The sequence below is a fragment of the Saccoglossus kowalevskii genome, chromosome 2 (assembly GCF_978046115.1).
Source record: "Saccoglossus kowalevskii chromosome 2, keSacKowa6.1, whole genome shotgun sequence".
Classification (NCBI taxonomy): Eukaryota; Metazoa; Hemichordata; class Enteropneusta; family Harrimaniidae; genus Saccoglossus; species Saccoglossus kowalevskii.
Window position 1 is genome coordinate 9,426,169 of NC_140642.1, and position 20,953 is coordinate 9,447,121.

The 20,953-nt window shown below is 34.6% G+C and overlaps 3 protein-coding genes across 4 annotated transcripts in view; 2 read left to right on the top strand and 1 right to left on the bottom strand.

The window, feature by feature from the left end:
* LOC100371139 (protein expanded-like) overlaps positions 1-4,086 on the bottom strand; it is a 36,762-nt gene extending 32,676 nt beyond the window's left edge. The window contains exon 1 of one of the 2 annotated variants that reach the window (XM_085490845.1): positions 3,912-4,086. In XM_085490845.1, coding sequence (XP_085346971.1) covers positions 3,912-3,968 — 57 coding nt within the window. In that variant the 5' untranslated portion in view covers positions 3,969-4,086. Of the gene's footprint in view, positions 1-1,921; positions 2,222-3,911 lie in introns of those variants that run through there. The other variant, XM_085490848.1, reaches the window with a different exon arrangement.
* A 2,279-nt stretch (positions 4,087-6,365) lies between these two features.
* Positions 6,366-9,927, top strand: LOC100371293 (uncharacterized). The gene is made up of 2 exons (XM_002731265.3): positions 6,366-6,508; positions 8,749-9,927. The coding sequence occupies exon 2, from the start codon at positions 8,771-8,773 to the stop codon at positions 9,911-9,913; it is 1,143 nt and encodes a 380-aa protein (XP_002731311.1). The 5' UTR covers positions 6,366-6,508; positions 8,749-8,770; the 3' UTR covers positions 9,914-9,927.
* Positions 9,928-13,169: 3,242 nt separating this feature from the next.
* LOC102808734 (uncharacterized) overlaps positions 13,170-20,953 on the top strand; it is a 29,114-nt gene continuing 21,330 nt past the window's right edge. The window contains exons 1-4 of the mRNA XM_085504641.1: positions 13,170-13,264; positions 15,510-15,699; positions 17,512-17,629; positions 18,867-20,806. Of these exons, the coding sequence (XP_085360767.1) occupies positions 13,170-13,264; positions 15,510-15,699; positions 17,512-17,629; positions 18,867-20,806 (2,343 nt within the window). The remainder of the gene's footprint in view (positions 13,265-15,509; positions 15,700-17,511; positions 17,630-18,866; positions 20,807-20,953) is intronic.

Genomic DNA, 20,953 nt, shown 5'->3' on the forward strand with positions numbered 1-20,953 from the left:
ACACATGTAACTATAAAAACAACTGCTTTTACTACTCCACACAATTTTCACGGTGTCTAAACATAATGCTGTTACCAGTAACCAGCCATCACTCGCCTAATGTTGATTAATTGCCTACAACAACCATACAGCATATTGTTTCCTACACAATTACACTGTCTAAAACAAGCAGAAGCTAATAAATGAACATCAGCAAATTAATAAAAACAAATATAAATTTGTCTTTGAATTATACAAAAGCTAGTGATCCCTCTAATAACCACTTTAAAGAAATCTAATCAGCACAATTTCAGAGTGAGTATTGTTTTAATGTAATACATGCTAGTCTAGAACACAAATTTTATATCTAGACAAAACAGGCAATTAAAAAGGAGGTGACAACTTATTGAAAAATAAATATAAATAGGCATAACAATAGTGTAGACCATTGTAAAAAAATAAATATGTATAGTACTTGTATTTATTCAATATAGTGAATATCAATATATTACTAATGGGTACATGTTTAACATCACATTGTAGTTCAGGATTGATATTACTATAAACAGAATGCACTAGAATCAAAAGTGGCCATTGCATGAAATTCCATAGTAGAAGCTCAATACAAAGTACCAGCACTAACAGTCAAAAAGACACTTCACCATACGCTGGTTACAATGCAGTTATTCTAGAATAGCTCAAGAGACAAAAAGATGCTTTTTACAGTAGGTTAGAGAAAGTTAATTAGGTAGAAGCTGGTGTCAAGTGACTTTGGATAACTTGTTACTTACTGCATACCTAAGATCAGGTACTGCATGAAGTGAAACAAACCGGTTATGCCAATTTATTTATTTATTTATTTGTTGATGTATGTTCTAATTTAATTTAATTTAATTTAATTTAATTTAATTTAATTTAATTTAATTTAATTTAATTGCGGATACAATGCACAAAACACAAACAAGAAGGCATGGCTTAATAAGAATATTGTATTGTTTAATCAAGTAGAATTAAGTAAGAAATCACAATGATTCATAACCGAACATACAGATAATGCTGATTCATCACTCTTGTACAAACTGTTCTACCAGCTGAATAACAACTGAGTACTAACATTAACTAAACACACATGCAAGTATGTTGGATTTGAAGTCAAAATGTAACTTCAGTTATTATTCTGTTGCAAATTTGATTATTTTCATATTAGAGGCTTTTGTGAGAAATATTTCAAATTCAAGTATTAACAGTACTATAAAACACTTTATTTTAGCTGGAATTAATTTTCACTGAAACAACTTTTTGGGTGTTTTTGCATGGAATTTATTTTCAGATTCTTGACGAGTTGAATGTAAAATATAGAAACAAGGTATATTCGCTGGATTTTATTTTCACTGAATCATTCCTTCAATCTCTTTGTGAATTTATATAGGTACCTGTATGTGTGCTGTCTACTGGTATAACTGTTACAGATACAAGTATTATTTACCACACACAGATTCAATGAAGAAAGTATGGAATCTTGTTTGTTCAGATGCGCAATAAAAGCTTCAGATATTTCCCTTTCTTTCATTTTCAAAGTTTGTACTATCTATAGTATGAAATGCACATCCACTGTGCAATTCTATTGTAAAATTTTCAAAAGGATGAATAGATAATAGCAAGCAAAATGGTAAACAAATTTATAAAACTGTTACACTGGAAACTTTTAAACATCTAACAAAAGAAAGATATCCAGTGTATAAGAGTTAATTTCAGTAAAATTATGAAGACTTAAAATGAAATATAATCTAACCGTTAGAGCAGTTGAGACCTGTTATGCCGAGGTTTAGTAGCCAGCTGCTACCAGTACCAGTGACCGGTAAACAAAGGGACCCTCATCTCATCATTTGAAGTTGCCGCAATGGCCCAGAGGAATGTTTGCTGCTTTCTAAATTCTACATACCTTCAGTACACACCTTGAATTTCTGTACTCCTTGCAAGCTTAAACCAAATGTCTCATTGAATAATAATTCACTGCCTTACAATAACATTAAAAACATCCATATAGTTGAAATGTATTAGAACAAGAGTCACGTCGGTGTCTGTCCACTCCTCGGCCTATACAGAATACAAGCTGACATACATCATTTAGGTGTACTGAGCTCCAAAATATACAAGTATCCCAACTAAATAAAACAACTGGATACACAGTTGCTGTACTCTGAAACTGTTTCACTAAGATTGCAAAAAGAAAGCTGTCTTAGTCAATACATTTTCAGTGGGTAAGTGAATCGCACAAAACCACAATAGAGTGACAAATAACACTTCCAACAAAACCAAGTTATATAGATCAACAGGGTGAGAAAGGCTGACTGGTAAACTGGGTGTAACGTCAACAAATCATACGCAAGTTATACTAACTACATTATTAGCACCAGTTGAAATTAAGTTATGTAAAAATGGAAGATAGGTCAAAGAACTGTTAATAAAAACTCATCAAAAGTTGTACAAATATTTTATTTTTGTGTATATATTAGTGTCCCTCCGAAAGAATTAATGTCAACCCCCTAATATAATAGTGACAACTTCTTTGGTTTGTTTTGTCATGCTAATACTAGCCACATTGAACTATGTGGTCTAAGTGCGCCACAATAGTCTCTATAGCATACCAATGCCCACATCTCATTACATACTCTATGAACACTAAGAAGAGACTTTCTGACAAGAAATCAGCTGAGGTTACTTGGTTGATGACCTATGCAATTTTTAGTATCTTTGCATGTAATTAGGGTCTGTATACCCATACCACCGGTTTATACACAACATGGTACATCCTATACCATAGACATGTCAGTACGTCCATGCCTATCTTCACCCAAACAGTAATACACAGTTATTTAATTAGTTATTTAGTTAAGTAATAATTATCTGTTCATAAGTATTATATTGTTGTTAATCAATTTTCGTTTTTTTCACTGTTTTGTAGTTTTTAGTGACCTTACGGCTAGTAACTGTGCCTTACTGAACTTTCCAAAGTCAATTTGTATCAATAAATAAGTTTAACTATAATTTAAGTTTAAAGGCACTATTTTACTCAACCATATATAACTATAAAAACTTTAAAGAAATAGAGTATTAATTTTCGTACATATTTTTTGGAAAATATATATTTTTACTTGTCAACAATTTGAATGATATGTTCGTATTGATGATCTGACATTCTTTACACAAACGACATTCTTCAAATAAAGCGGTGCCACACACAGCATTATCGAAGTAATTATGGGATTAGCAGCGACTTCACAAACAATGATGTAGATGCACCGTGTAGGAACATGGTAAGAAGGAGTGAAGGAATTCTAACTTCATGCCTCGTGTAAATATATTAGGCGCCACCGATATTTGGTGCACGTTCACTAGTGGGCAATAGCATGTGTGCTTCGTTATGCTCGGTTGCCTGACCATCCGTGTATATACGAGTCAATGTCTGGCCGTCAACAATTAACTGAAATGACCAGATGATGCATTAAAAGTGAACAGTGAGAGAAGTAAAATCGGTTGTCGGATGTTACACACGCTAAGCGGACGAGATAGTTAAGCCACACACGTAAATGTTTATAGTCACGTTTTTTGTTCCCACTTTCATTCAATGTACCTCGTCCGTTGACGAACCGTAAAATAAACAGGGTTCGAGAAATTATAAGAAAGTAAACACAGCGTATTTGAATTTGAAAGATTTACGAACTAGTTCAAGAATGTTATCGGATAGTCACGAATAACCAGTGTATTTATATAGTGTGGAATGTTGTGTATATAGTCTATAATGTGAGTGTGCTGTGAAGAGGCCGAACGTTAACCGAGATACACCACAATAAATATATTGTCAAGTGCACTGAATCTGATTGTCAACACAGAAAAACTGGCACGCGACTGCATTTCGCCATCAACAATACCTTAAAACTCGAACCAGGTTTTGGTGATACATCATGACAGCCGTCAGCAGACATCATAAGTCCTTGTAAGCTGCATAAATTGTCCAGGGGCAAGCGGACTGTGGATAACCGACTAAAGTTGTAGTCGACGTAAGACTACTTCACACAAGTTGGCCGTTCCTTGTCGACGGCTGGCAAGTTTACAAACTTCAGAAAATCGTCGTTGGTGGCGCCGTTGTTGATCCTCGTCGTCTTGGCCTGTGTCTTGGCTCCACCGTGACTGGATTTACTAGTTTATATTGACCACCACGAACCTTCTTTTCACATGTAATTGTGCAGGTCCGATCCATATAGCAATATCATGGTGAGACGAATTTTTAGTATTTAGCAATAGAATGAATATTTAATTATTTATTATTGCTTTAATGAATTTTGCAGGAAGTGAAATTCAGATTCCACCCTATGCTTTTCACAAAAAAGGCAAGTACATGTACAAAAATATAATAACAAAAAAAAAGATTCTGTTCAATTAAATGAATTCCATTTGTTTGAAACCATGATGAATATTATATTTCACTAATTTTTCAGGCTGTCAGGGAGAGTACCATGTGTATTCAGAATTAATACTAGTAGTTGTAAATTATATTTTGTGTCAGTCAATCCTAGACGAACATAATAACGCTTCCAGACGAAATAACCCCACACATGCAGGAGAATGCAGTTTACCATTATTATTTACTTTACCTGTTTACAGCATTCTAATTTGCATTATTATAATTATAGACACGAGTAATAATGACACTGAAAATTTAAACGAATTCGCATTAGTATTTCTCAAGTTATGGATGAAATCATTTTTTTTTTTGCATATTTTACTCGCAATTCCTTAGTTACTGGAAAAGCAAAATAGTAGACAACGTATATTAATTGACAAGTTTAATATTTTAATAGAACGAAAAGTAACATAGAAAAGTACGCAAATAACTCTGAATAAACGGCAAGGTAAATACTACGTCAAGTTATAGTAAAGTACAGTGGCTTGTTAGGGCCATTCACTGTTTTTCGATTTTCTCACATTTTCAGCTGTATTTTTCGGCTTCATTTCGAATTTCCGACAGTTTCACTTTAATTTACACCTCGGTGGAAATATTTAAACAGCGGTGAGAATAATTTTCTCCGCGGTGATAATATTTGCACCACGGTGAGAATATTTAAACCGCGATGAGAATAATTTCCGACATTTTCACTTACACCTCCGTGGAAATAAATCATAATGCACATGATGCCTCGTTTCACTGGAATTCACTGCAATCATGTTTTAATGATTTGAAAGCATGTCCAGTAGCAGAATATATTGATTGTTGAAAAATTGGTTTTATTCTTTTTTTTAGAGAGAGAGACGACACACTTTTTTCAAGTGTTGTTATTTGGGCCACCCTGTTTTGGTCTTTTGGGAGTCATTAGAATTTGGCTGTTGAGTAAAAAAAATAACCGCCCCTTGGCATATTATTTCCTAATACTATTGCCCGCTCGAGCGGTTTCGTATCCTTCCAAACCCAACGAACACGATATTATGTGAAAGTAGTAAGCTGGTACATTATATCTTGAATTTAAGATGGTTATATATATAAGTTATTTAAAAATAGTATATTACAACTTAAGGACTGGCCATTTTCTTCTGTTGGGGGTGTCACGCCCTTACACCAAAAACATTAAAAGTTAATTGTTTCGCCACTGTTGGCTTCAAAACAGAGCTTTTTTCACAGTTTTTCAGATGAATTGGTTGTTTTATCACATGACTTCTTCACTCCCGGTCGAATTCAAGTTGTCATCTTAAAAATGACTATTACATACTAGTAATCCATAAAAGTTGATTAAGTAATTTTTAACATTATTGTTTTATACTGAATGCTGATTAATACATTGGACTTTGAGTTACCATGAACTGAAAATGTTTTTCTTATAGTACACATTTGAGCATTCGTTCCATGAAAAAATGACATTTTCTAATACGCATGCGCAATGTACATGCGTATTTGGTGTGTTTTTTTATTTGTCATCAAACTAACAAATATCAAACAACAATATTAGTGTTATATGTTTTCGTTCATATTGCGTATTTAATACCACCGCAGATACAGAACATAATGCAGTTAGTAATTAATTAACAATTAGTAATTACAGATTATTTAATACTGACAGAACAATTTTTAACACGTTTTGCCCTATGGCTACCTCAATCACACAACACTGATAGTAATAGAATGTACGTCTTCTGAGGCAAAATAAATAATAAATCTAGTAGTTATCTTACATCTTGTAATACTAATCAGTGGGAGTCATTTTATTTGAAAGTGCCATTAGGTATAAAATTGCAAAACTTCTGGCAAAGAACTTTTTCAAACATTCTTTCTAACAACTTAGTCATTCAAGCAAGATGGATTTTTTTGAGCGCCCTCTCAGGCGACCCTGGAAAGTGGGATCAAAGATGGCGGACAGAGAGTCGGTGCTGGATATGTAGTACAATACAAGTTAATTCAAGATTACAAACTGCCGTAGTTTGATCTTCTGCACAAGCACAGGGCTGTATTCTTGTGTGATTATTTCTTCTATGTTTGGTAAGTATCTCTCAATGTAAATGAGCAGCAACAAACTACTGTAATGTGAATTTATGTTGAGTCTAGGGTGAGTTATAAACAATAGGGTTAGGGTTTCGTTACGTTGTTTCAAATCCGAGTACAATAATAATATTTCCCAACACACGTATTTGCGTAATTGTAATAGTTTTAATATTCAGCGATCAACGGTAGATTAGATACAGTTGAAATTCATTCAGAGCTTCGACTGCCACAGCCGAACACACTGTGGGTTGACCAGCGAAGCGAGGGAGGGGTGAGCATTTTAATTCGTAACATCACAGCCAGAGGTACTGTGACAACATGGAGATTTCCATGGCCCAACTGAATGAGTTAATAGTAAATCCCATTCTATCTGCATAATATCATTTAATTTCAAATTAAAATTGTATTTTATTGCAACCCTTGACCCTCGGTTTATGATATTTTCACATTTGGAGTAGTTTCAGAAAGAGTTCCTTAAAGCTGCTTCACCCTTAACCTGAACCCTAGCCCCAACACTCCAGTCCCCAATTGTAATTCAATATGCGCCTCCAAATAATTATAAGTGACCAAAACAGGGGTATATGGAATTGAAATGGAGGGGTATTTGAGAGGCAGGGTTAGGATTAGAGTAATGGATGTGGGTCCCCAAGTAACTCTTTACCAACATTTCTTTCCATTCTTGAATTGTTGAAGATTACCAAACATTTCTGCTGATTATTTAACTTCAGTATCTTAGTGGATCATCAAGTCTCAGAATATCATACAGGATTGTCTAATTGACAATTTGAGATTACCATGTCATAAAATCAAAATTCAGTGTTAAGCATTTTAAATTGGATTACTCTCGACCCTTTTTCCGCAGTCATTGCACTTTATGTTCCTACCTTCAGAATTTCTAAGATTTACTCTTTTACTTGTGTTGTCATTGTGTATGAGTGAACACCAAACATTACATACTTTCTAAGTATAAAAGGTCGCATATAAAAGGTCGCCTTATTTGGGTCACCAGTCTGTCCTTGTGTCTGGTGTTCATTTAGAGCTGAAATCAATGTTGAATTGTTGGCCCAAAATAAAAATACTAACACTACTGCAATCAATCAAAATTTTGCCAACAGAATTGATTCACTTGTTTATCACCTGGAACTGAAAAACATTTTTCCTGCTTATCATACAGTCTTCTCCATCAAAAAAAGGTCAAATATTGTGATTAATTTGCTGCATAATAATTATAATAGGCTTACTAATTACTGTAAAATACCTTATTTTAGCTGGAATTAATTTTCGCTGAAAAAACTTTTTGGTTGTTTTGTATGGAATTTATTTTCACCGATTTTTGATGAGTTGAATGTAAAATATAGGACAAAAAAGGTATATTCACAGGATTTTATTTTCACTGAATCATTCCTTCAGTGAAAATAGCGAAAATTAATTCCAAGCGAAAATAAAGTATTTTACAGTACCATAATGTACAACTTTCATACCCCAGAAGTTACATTTTTTGATAGAAATTTTACAGAGACACTTATTAATAAGGAATTAAAAATAAAATAGTTATTAATATTATTAATTTGTTCTTTGATAATACCAGCACTATTTTGAAATTGCAGGTTGAAACTGGGTCGTTTTTTGTAAACCAGTTATCAAAACCATTGGGAAAAAAACACTCAGATCCTTGCTTACAATGTGTTGGTATATTGTAATGATTTGTAGCAAGCTTTTATAGAAGATAATTGCATATTCCAATGTTGATGAAAACATGATTGGTGAGGCATCCATGATACATCCTGAGTTGTGTACTGGAAGTCCATTTCAATGCTTCTACATGGTGAACATTATGGTATAGTGTGGGAAGCCATGTTTTGTTTGGTAATGGCCAATGTCGATCAAATACATATTTATTGGTGAAGGTGCAGAAATATTCTTACTAATATTTGAAATAAATGAAAAGAAAAATTCAGGGTTAGCATGTGCCAAAATCTGTTAATTCTGTTGAAAACAAATATTGATTTCATGACAATTAATGCAATAATGTCTTATTTGAAGCAGTCTCTGTGTATTTACTTATTTGAGTTCATTTTTTTAATAGGAGGAAACTATCTTTATGATAGCTACCGTCACTCACGATTGCTGTGGATATTACAGATAATTGCAACACAAAACATAAGTCGAAACTTTGGATGGTCACGTTATCATTACCTTGATAAACCTCATTGTGATTAATGTCTTTTATATTGCAGGTTGCATCTGTAGGAAATCACCATGCCAAAGTTAACAAAGATGAACTGTGATCAGTGTGGATACACATCTTTTAATCCCAGTAGTATGTGGTATCATCGTAAAACTCACAATGGAATTAAACCTTTTAAATGTAATTACTGTAATTATTCTGCATTGGTGCAGAGCACACTGACGATGCATATGAAACGTCGCCATGGTTTCTTCCCACTGAGTTCTCGCCCAGGACGAAAGCCTAATTTCCTAAAGGGGAATATTTCAAGTATTAGGTCTGAACCAACTAAAATAATGAACAGTGATAAGAAGAAAAGAACAAGTGTGATTTCTGTTGATAACATGTATGTTGCGAGTACGAGTAGTAACAATATGCTGCCGATTATTTCTAGTGTGTATACTTTACCAGATGACAAGAAGTATCAAGAACCCACACCAGTTGAACTGATACAATGTAGTGATAACTGTAAAGAGATGGTCAACCATGTTGCAAGCTCTTCTCACATAGAACATCATCCACAGCAACCTGTGGCTGTGTCAGGGCGTCCGTCTCCAAGCACTGAAGCACCTGTACTTGTTGGACTTCTCAATACAATAACGACAGACATGAATAAACTGGTGCCAGCACAGGAAAATAATGTAACCAATGATATGTCTCAATCAGTTTTCTCTCCAAATCAAACCCTCTCTTCACAGTTCTCTTGTATAACATCTACCTTAAAAAATCGTGAGAAAAATCCTGAATGTATTGAGGTAGATCTGCGACAAGAGCATCCAATGGAACATGGAAACTATAACAACCAAGCCTCCAAGTCCAGTGCAACAGTATCACATTATGCAGATCATAATAGGAGCCCACAACCATCTGGTCACATCAAAACACTGTCGCCAGCATCCAGATCAAACTCCATGGACAATAAGAGTCCAGCAAATCATGAAGTTGTTGAAGTGTCTTCAGTTACCAGAAGCACCGTGTCCCCACGGGGAGGACAATCAAGATATCCATACCGATGTAACCATTGTGCATTAGGCTTTGAGGAAGTAATGATGTATATTATTCATATGGGGTGTCATGGATCCCCTAATCCATTCCAGTGCAATGCATGTGGTCATGTTTGTAGTGATAAATTTGTCTTTGCCTCTCATTTAATTGTGGCTGAACATGGTGAATGAGAATAGTTATGAACCTTTGTTACCAGTAATGCATGTTTATGTCATTCCCTTTAAAACTTTTTAAAATAGCTGCACGTTCTGATGATTTTGCAAATTTAGCATCATCTTTACTAATGTTCTTTAATTGAGGCCTGCAGTCATCGTGCCATTTTTTTGCACCAGAAAAAGCTGATTATCTATAGCAAGTTGTTTCTTATTCTACAGTCACAGATTCCATCTTTGCCAGCATCATCATCTTGGTCGCTAGGGTCATTATCTTTGTTGCCATGGTCATCAACTTTGTTGCACTGTGTGGTTCACGTCCTATACCTATTGAACTAAACATCCATTCACAATCATTGTAACAAACATTTCTTTCGCTAAATTATTTATCATATTGGCAAATGTGCATAACAATATAATATGTTAATTGTGCTACAATGTATTATATTCATTATTATGCTAAATTGGTTCTATTGTTTATCCAAAATTTAACAGTTAACCCCTACTCTCTCATGCCTTGGGAAGACCCCAGATGTAATATGATATTATTCAGTCTGCTGGAATATCCAAACCAAATGTTGTAAATGACTGCCATATTAAATATAACTTTAATTTTATTCTTCACTGTACAGGCTTCAAATTCTATAGTTATACATTGGTGAGATTTCTTGCATGCCTGTTATACATTCAGAAAACTGTACACTATTCAGATTTATCTTTACGAGACATGTTTATTTCTATTTTGTATCTCATATACACACTACCACATTTGTATATTCACAGAAACACATAAGAATGTAGTCAGTATACTGTGAGAAATGCTGTATTCTCTATTAAAATGCACATCAATCCCACCAGAACGTTAACATATGAATCTAATTTTGGCCGCTAAGCTTTAGTGATTCCCACTCTATGGTACAAATACCGGTACTGTCAAAAGTCGTATTTTAATTACTCTGTATATAAATGCAATTTTTGGTTTATGTGCATCTATTAGAACAAATACGATTATTCACATATGAGCTGCAAAACTAAAGAACACCAATTATGAAATCATGTGTCATTCAAATAGAGGACACATATTGTTTGCATTTTTAGTACTAGAAATATTATTGTATAAACAAGTTTTTGATTTTGTCCATACATCTGACTTTTTTAGATTTTTAAAATCTTATGTTTTTATATCATATTTTTTTTATAAAAACCTATTAGTTATGCAACCTATTTATATGATTCCAGAATCATGTATTCATAATCAGATTAAATTCTGTGTAAAAACAAATCTTTTTCAGGCATTAACTTTTCATTTTAATTAATGGTAAAATCTTTGTCAGATGTTTTTATTCTGTAAATTAAAATAAAATCATCCGTTGTTCATATTGTCTTGTTTACTATATCGGGGAAAACATTTTATTAACATATTATTATCAAATGTGAAAGCATTGAGTCACCTGACCTCCCTTGATGCCTAAGGTATTGAGTCACCTGACCTCCCTTGATGCCTAAGGCATTGAGTCACCTGACCTCCCTTGATGCCTAAGGTATTGAGTCACCTGACCTCCCTTGATGCCTAAGGTATTGAGTCACCTGACCTCCCTTGATGCCTAAGGCATTGAGTCACCTGACCTCCCTTGATGCCTAAGGTATTGAGTCACCTGACCTCCCTTGATGCCTAAGGTATTGAGTCACCTGACCTCCCTTGATGCCTAAGGTATTGAGTCATCTGACCACCTTTGATGCCAGAAACAATGAGTCACCTGACCACTCTAGCCTGACATGTAGGCGTGAGTGCTGCCCTCGCTGGCTGAACGGCATCAGACCTCACTGTTGGGTTTAGAGCACCACAGAGGGTGCAACTCGCATGACCTTGTCATGCTACTTATCACCCTTGATGCCAAATAATATTCTGATGGATTGAATTTATTAAGATATATGTGTGGTATTCGGTTTGTTATAATACAAGTACAACTAAATCATTGTACATCAATATTTGTATTGATGTGTATTCAGACATATTGTAAGTCCCTTTGTTTGGGAAAAATGAAATGATCGTGTTCAGTTTCACTAATCTGTGTCATCGTTTTTAATCGGAACTTATAACCACAGGAGGTTTTGACCATGACATTCTTTTTTAAATGGCACATAATATTGGCAGATGACCCACCTCTCCAAGACTCCTACCCTCTTTCTGGAGAACCAAGAAGAAATGTAAACCCTTTTTTCTTTTTAACATAAGTAAATAAATATGTGAGCCATTGTTTGGGCAAAACCATTTTTATGTCATTTTTATAAAAAAAAAATGTTATTCCATTTTTATAAAAACATATTTTTAATGTCAGTACAAAATGCTGAAATTGTAGGCTCTATCTAGATATTTTTGCTCACGAAAGAAGCCCATCCCAGACACTCGAAGAAGTGACCCCATCTGACGGCCCATACCTACGTAACTTTCCAGCGGAAGTAAGATAAGATGTAGAATGCTGTGTTATGTGTTTATATATGCTATAAATTTGCAATTCCTAAATATTATTGGATAAAATGGAACGTTGTTCTCTGATGACACATTTAAAGATTGTGAAACAGGGCTATGCAACAATTAGAACAGGGACATTTTGTCAGACTGCTTAGATTTTCTTAGAAAGTGAAACTCTAATTATTCAGACTGTTGTAATCAATGTCTATTTCTGCTAAATATAGTTACAATGTGTGCTTACTTGGAATGAGAATTAAAGTATGTGTATTTAAAAAAAAACACCTTAAATGTAGGACTGGTAGTATTTTGGCAGTTCTGGTGAAATTTGATGAATCCTAACACAAGATACAGCATACAATAAATGCAATTTTTAGTACATGTGTGCTTTCATTAAAGACGTGCTTCTAATAGAGCAAATATTAAACATATTTTATTAATTTAACATTATTAACAACTTTATTCCACATCTTAATTATAATGTGTTCTTCATATGGGACGTCTTGTGACCTTTGGAAACTCTTACAGTATTTATTAGAAAAATCTGCTATATCTATGCCAGTGGTTTATATAAAAAAGCAAACATATTATATATAGGAAGCAAAAAACGTTCTGGAATAATTAATCTAGCTCAAAGCTAAGGTAAGAGAAAGTACAATCTTCTACCCCAAAGTTCGTGTTGATGAACATGGATCTTCGTGACATTGTGAGTGCGCCCTCTACGATCATAATCGTATTTAAAGATGGCGATTTACTAACGAAGTCATGCTTTGCAGATAAGTAAGATTGGCTGAGTTGTAAAATATGGACTCCAAAGTTTGTTCGGATGCCTATCCTTGCCAAGAGTCGCATAGATCACACTTTAATGCAATACAGATTGAGCTGGTTAACTTCGCGAGGTATGTCTAATCATTGTCCTACATAAGGGTCGTGTCTGATCACAGTCCTAGTATTAGTATCTTTTATTTACTTATTGACTCTTACACAATCCCCGGAGGGAAAGAAAATGGTCACAAAGTACAAGGAGAAATATATATATAAAAAAACAAAAACAAAAACACAATATACTAAATAACAAATAACAAATACAATCACTAAATTACTAAATAATACAAAATCTCTAAAATACAATCTAATATAAAATTACAAAATTGACAGCAGGCATTAAGATGTCAAGTAAGACCCTACTTCCTGACTTCAAAGCTTTTACTTATGAACTGTGCTACTGGTATAATAATGTTTTCATTCTGTAACAATTCCATGAATTTTTTCTCTGCAGGTTTATTTTCAAATGCTGGGATCATATCCTTAGCTTTATTGAACAGTTTGGCACGCAACTCATTATATTTGTTGCATTCCAGCAGAAAATGCATTTCATCCTCAATTAGACCTTTGTTACACATGTCACAAACCCTGTTGTTTAGTGGGATTTTTTTATGACGACCCATTTCAATTTTGAGACTATGGTCACTGAGACGAAATTTGGTAAGCACACTACGCAGTTCAAAGTTTTTTAGCTTGACTAAATATGGCTCAAGTTTTAAATCTGATTTGATTAGCCGATATGTTCTTAGTTTGTTTTTCTCATTTGCTTTGGTGCGGTTATCACTATGGACCTCACCTTTCCATTTTGTTAGAAATAAATCCTTGATGCCCAAATCAATTTGTTTCATTTGTGCCGAGGTTAATTTATTACAGTTGTTAACTGAATGATATAGTTGGATATTGTTTAATAATGATGTCACTTCTAGATACCATTTACTTTTAATGCTTTGGTTAACCACAAAAGCTTCCTTGAGTAACGCATTATTAGAATTCATGGCCCGACTGTAATATTTAATTATTTGTTTTTTTATAAATACGTCTAGGGGGTATCTGCCTAACTCGCTATACATGGCCATAATTGGTGTGTGTTGTGACACCCCCAGTAGATACCGACAATAACTTAATTGAACGTCTTCAATAGGTGATTTAGTGGAGAACTCATCACCCCAAACATCACAACCATAAATGAGGATAGGTCTGATGAGTTTGTTAAAAAGGGAAATTGAAACAGTATCAGCAGTAGTAACGAGGATTTGTAAACATGGAGACAGGAGAGAGATACAAATTTTATGTCGTCTATCTCTCCAGAGTCCACCTAAGCACATTTCAGTTCAAGTCTCCGTTGCTTAGTTCTATTTTGTGTGTATCAACACTAATGACAGTAACTTTGTTAAGAGTCTGGTGGTTGTCATGACAAAGCTTTAGTTTAACTTACTTTTAATTGATATTAATGATAACGTAATGATAACGTATATCAACACTCTGGAGGATTGAAAAGGGTTACGAATGAGAAAAATACAAACAAAAAAAATAGATTAAATTTCTAGATTTCAATAGAATGAAAAAATATAGTTATTTTCATCTTTTGCTAAGAAATTGATTGCATGTGTCTCGTCTTCAATTTATGATTCATTTATTTGTTGGTGGAATTCTCAAAAAATGTTTTTTATCATCAATTTGTTTTAAATCACAAGTATCACAAATTCAAATTTTTACGGTGATGGAATATATTGCCATCACATATCTAATGGAATATATCGCCATCACATATCTAATACAATATATCACCATCACATATCTAATGGAATATTAAGGCCATCACATATCTAATGGAATATATCGCCATCACATATCTAATGGAATATATCCATTGCATATCTAATGGAATATATCGTCATCACATATCTAATGGAATATATCGCCATCACATATCTAATGGAATATATCGCCATCACATATCTAATGGAATATATCGCCATCACATATCTAATGGAATATATCGCCATCACATATCTAATGGAATATATCCATTGCATATCTAATGGAATATCTCCATCACATATCTAATGGAATATATTCATTGCGTATCTATGGAATATCTCCATCACATATCTGAATTACCAGCAAAGACAGTGGAATGGAATGGGATCTAAGTTGCATATGATACCCTTATATTGTAAATCCCTTTCATCGTACAAGTATATGTCGGTTACATAAAGTATAGCTATATCTATGTTTCACATGAATGTATCCCTAAATGACACAATGCATTCTGGGTAATAACATTGATCAATTTATTGATGTATGTTTACATTTCAGATTAGATGACCTACAATTACAATTAGTGTCTCTTGATAAAATATTAAAATCATTAAATGTAGTGAAAGCACTCAATTGGCACGCTAGTAATGAAGATGACAAGAGACAATTATGTGGTATCTTGGATACTATATGTAAATTATATGTAAATACAGTTTATGTCACAAAAATATCTAAAGCTATTTTGAAGGTGAGTATGTCATAAAAAATTGTCACTTATTCCCATAATCCACACTGATTTCATCACATGTTCCATAATCCACACTGACTTCAGCACATATTCCCATAATCCACACTGATTTCATCACATATTCCCATAATCCACACTGATTTCATCACATATTCCCATAATCTACACTGATTTCATCACATGTTCCATAATCCACACTGACTTCAGCACATATTCCCATAATCCACACTGATTTCATCACATATTCCCATAATCCACACTGATTTCATCACATATTCCCATAATCCACACTGATTTCATCACATGTTCCATAATCCACACTGATTTCATCACATATTCCCATAATCCACACTGATTTCATCACATATTCCCATAATCCACACTGATTTCATTACATGTTCCCACAATCCACACTGATTTCATCACATATTCCCATAATCCACACTGATTTCATTACATGTTCCCACAATCCACACTGATTTCATCACATGTTCCATAATCCACACTGATTTCATCACATATTTCCATAATCCACACTGATTTCATCACATATTCCCATAATCCACACTGATTTCATCACATGTTCCATAATCCACACTGACTTCAGCACATATTCCCATAATCCACACTGATTTCATCACATATTCCCATAATCCACACTGATTTCATCACATATTCCATAATCCACACTGATTTCATCACATATTCCCATAATCTACACTGATTTCATCACATATTCCCATAATCTACACTGATTTCATCACATGTTCCATAATCCACACTGACTTCAGCACATATTCCCATAATCCACACTGATTTCATTACATATTCCCATAATCCACACTGATTTCATCACATATTCCCATAATCCACACTGATTTCATCACATATTCCATAATCCACACTGATTTCATCACATATTCCCATAATCTACACTGATTTCATCACATGTTCCATAATCCACACTGACTTCAGCACATATTCCCATAATCCACACTGATTTCATCACATATTCCCATAATCCACACTGATTTCATCACATATTCCATAATCCACACTGATTTCATCACATATTCCCATAATCCACACTGATTTCATCACATATTCCATAATCCACACTGACTTCATCACATGTTCCATAATCCACATTGACTTCAGCACATATTCCCATAATCCACACTGATTTCATCACATATTGCGTAATCCACATTGACTTCAGCACATATTCCCATAATCCACATTGACTTCAGCACATATTCCCATAATCCACACTGATTTCATCACATATTCCATAATCCACACTGATTTCATCACATATTCCCATAATCCACACTGATTTCATTACATATTCCCATAATCCACACTGATTTCATCACATGTTCCATAATCCACACTGATTTCATCACATATTCCCATAATCCACACTGATTTCATTACATATTCCCATAATCCACATTGACTTCAGCACATATTCCCATAATCCACATTGACTTCAGCACATATTCCCATAATCCACATTGACTTCAGCACATATTCCAATAATCCACACTGACTTCATCACATATTCCCAGAATTCGCACTGATTTCATCACATATTCCATAATCTGCACTGAATTCATCACATATTCCATAATCCACACTGATTTCATCACATATTCCCATAATCTACACTGATTTCACCTTTTGTTTTATTAATCCACACTGATTCCACAACATATTCTCTTAATCCATGATGGGTATGGTTGCCTAGTGCCTTGCTTGCTCTGAAATGGAACATGCTGTTCTTATATGTTTTCATTATATAATTTACAGATTATCAGAGTATTGTATCTGCTTTACCCATCTGACTTACAAAGCACCTTTGATAAAGAAGTCTCACTAATGTGGTTTAAACAGCATCCAATAGTTTCACATAAAGAACTACAAAGAGGTATGGGTTAGGGTTAGGGTCTATTGTGTATTATTTCATTATATACATATAAGTGTATTAGGTTTTTTCTTTGGAAATATCATATATTATTTACTTTTTCCCCACATTCCCTATAATTGACCAAATATATAAAGCATGCATTCAACAGTTGTAGCGATGGTTTAAGAGGGTAATACATTTTGAGTAAATCTGAGATACAGTGTGTTTTATGTTTTTTGTGATTATTCACGCTTAAGAAAACATTGATATTTGGGGTTAGTCTAAAAATTTGATCTCTACTCCCAGCTGTCCCACGACGGTGATTTTTAGCATAGGTATTCTCTGATAGCTGCTAATGAAATCTGGCAAAGATAGTTTGTCTAACTAACACTTTAATTTTAGAAAATACGACACAACTCTCACCTTTGTGAACTCTGACACAGGTTATTATATTTCAAAACAACATTGACGATGTTTTTAGAAAGTGTTATGTTTTATTCAATGTTTGAACCAACTGTTTAAAAATGTCATGAACTGTTTCTCAGACATGGCTGGGCTGATTTCATTCAAACTTGGTATTGGAATAACTCATGGTGAGTTACTGATGCATGCCATGCCATTTTGTTTTATGTTTTTATCCAAAATGACTGACTGAAGGCCTTTTGTTTTTTGCCCTCTTTTGAGATTTTTTTATAGAACAAATGCACTAATCACGTTTTTTGTTTCATTGACATTTGATCACTGGTGTCCATTTTAGTGCCAAAACATTTCAACATGTGTTCAACTATTTCCCAGGTGTGTCTGGTTTGGCTTCATTCAAATTTAGTCTTGTCTTCTCATGGCAGATTATTGAAGTATGTCATTAATAATTCTTTCTTCATCTCACTCATTTTTGAGATGCACTTACACTGATTTTGTGTAAATATAGCTTGACATAATAGTGTAAATATTATCTTCAGTTGACTGGCAGCTATTTTGGTTCAAAAACAAAACTCAACACACCAAATTTAAACATGACATCAATAATTTTTTTGGCCAATTTTATTCAAATACAGCCAAACACAAACTGGGACTTGTTTTACTTTTATGCAGTTTGTTAATTATTTCTTTAATAATTTCTTTATTTCATTCAAACATTGTACAACTAGTTATTAAAAGTTGTTCAGTTTCATTTCTATGAATGGTAATCATACAAGCACAATTATATGTTTTGGTATCTAAGCATCGTGATATTTGAATGCAATTTTTTATATTTCAGTGTCTGCAATGCTTGATGAATGTCCAATGATGAAAGTCTTTATTAAGAAGAATTTTCCAGAATTTATCTTTTCTCTTTCAAAAATAATGAAGTATTACATCTGTGATGATGAAAACGCAGGCTTTACCATATCGACATGTCAGATTGTGACCAAGGTAAGATCACCTTATAGCAGTGTCACTAAGACATGTCAGATTGTGACCAAGGTAAGATCACCTCACAACAGTGTCACCAAGACATGTCAGATTGTGACCAAGGTAAGATCACCTTATAGCAATGTCACCAAGACATGTCAGATTGTGACCAAAGTAAGATCACCTCATAGCAGTGTCATCAAGAAATGTAAGATTGTGACTAAGGTAAGATCACCTCATAGCAGTGTCATCAAGACATGTCAGATTGTGACCAAGGTAAGATCACCTCATAGCAGTGTCATCAAGACATGTCAGATTGTGACCAAGGTAAGATCACCTCATAGCAGTGTCATCAAGACATGTCAGATTGTGACCAAGGTAAGATCACCTCATAGCAGTGTCATCAAGACATGTCAGATTGTGACCAAGGTAAGATCACCTCATAGCAGTGTCATCAAGACATGTCAGATTGTGACCAAGGTAAGATCACCTCATAGCAGTGTCATCAAGACATGTCAGATTGTGACCAAGGTAAGATCACCTCATAGCAGTGTCACCAAGACATGTCAGATTGTGACCAAGGTAAGATCACCTCACAGCAGTGTCACCAAGACATGTCAGATTGTGACCAAGGTAAGATCTCCTCACAGCAGTGTCACCAAGACATGTCAGATTGTGACCAAGGTAAGATCATCTCACAGCAGTGTCACCAAGACATGTCAGATTGTGACCAAGGTAAGATCACCTCATAGCAGTGTCACCAAGACATGTCAGATTGTGACCAAGGTAAGGTCACATCATAGCAGTGTCATCAAGACATGTCAGATTGTGACCAAGGTAAGATCACCTCATAGCAGTGTCATCAAAACATGTCAGATTGTGACCAAGGTAAGATCACCTCATAGCAGTGTCATCAAGACATGTCAGATTGTGACCAAGGTAAGATCACCTCATAGCAGTGTCATCAAGACATGTCAGATTGTGACCAAGGTAAGATCTCCTCACAGCAGTGTCACCAAGACATGTCAGATTGTGACCAAGGTAAGATCACCTCACAGCAGTGTCACCAAGACATGTCAGATTGTGACCAAGGTAAGATCACCTCATAGCAGTGTCACCAAGACATGTCAGATTGTGACCAAGGTAAGGTCACATCATAGCAGTGTCACCAAGACATGTCAGATTGTGACCAAGGTAAGATCACCTCATAGCAGTGTCATCAAGACATGTCAGATTGTGACCAAGGTAAGATCACCTTATAGCAGTGTCATCAAGACATGTCAGATTGTGACCAAGGTAAGATCTCCTCACAGCAGTGTCACCAAGACATGTCAGATTGTGACCAAGGTAAGATCACCTCACAGCAGTGTCACCAAGACATGTCAGATTGTGACCAAGGTAAGATCACCTCATAGCAGTGTCACCAAGACATGTCAGATTGTGACCAAGGTAAGATCACCTCATAGCAGTGTCATCAAGACATGTCAGATTGTGACCAAGGTAAGATCACCTCATAGCAGTGTCATCAAGACATGTCAGATTGTGACCAAGGTAAGATCACCTCATAGCAGTGTAATCAAGACATGTCAGATTGCGACCAGGGTAAGGTCACCTCATAGCAGTGTCACCAAGACATGTCAGATTGTGACCAAGTTAAGGTCACCTCATAGCAGTGTCACCAAGACATGTCAGATTGTGACCAAGGTAAGATCACCTCATAGCAGTGTCATCAAGATATGTCAGATTGTGACAAAGGTAAGATCACCTCATAGCAGTGTAATCAAGACATGTCAGATTGTGACAAAGGTAAGATCACCTCATAGCAGTGTCATCAAGACACCTTGGCAGTGAATGAACTAACATTAATATTGTTAATGTAATCAAGCAATTGGAGCCAACAAAATTATTATAACTAAAATTATTTATAACTTATGATAATCATTTTTCCTGTAG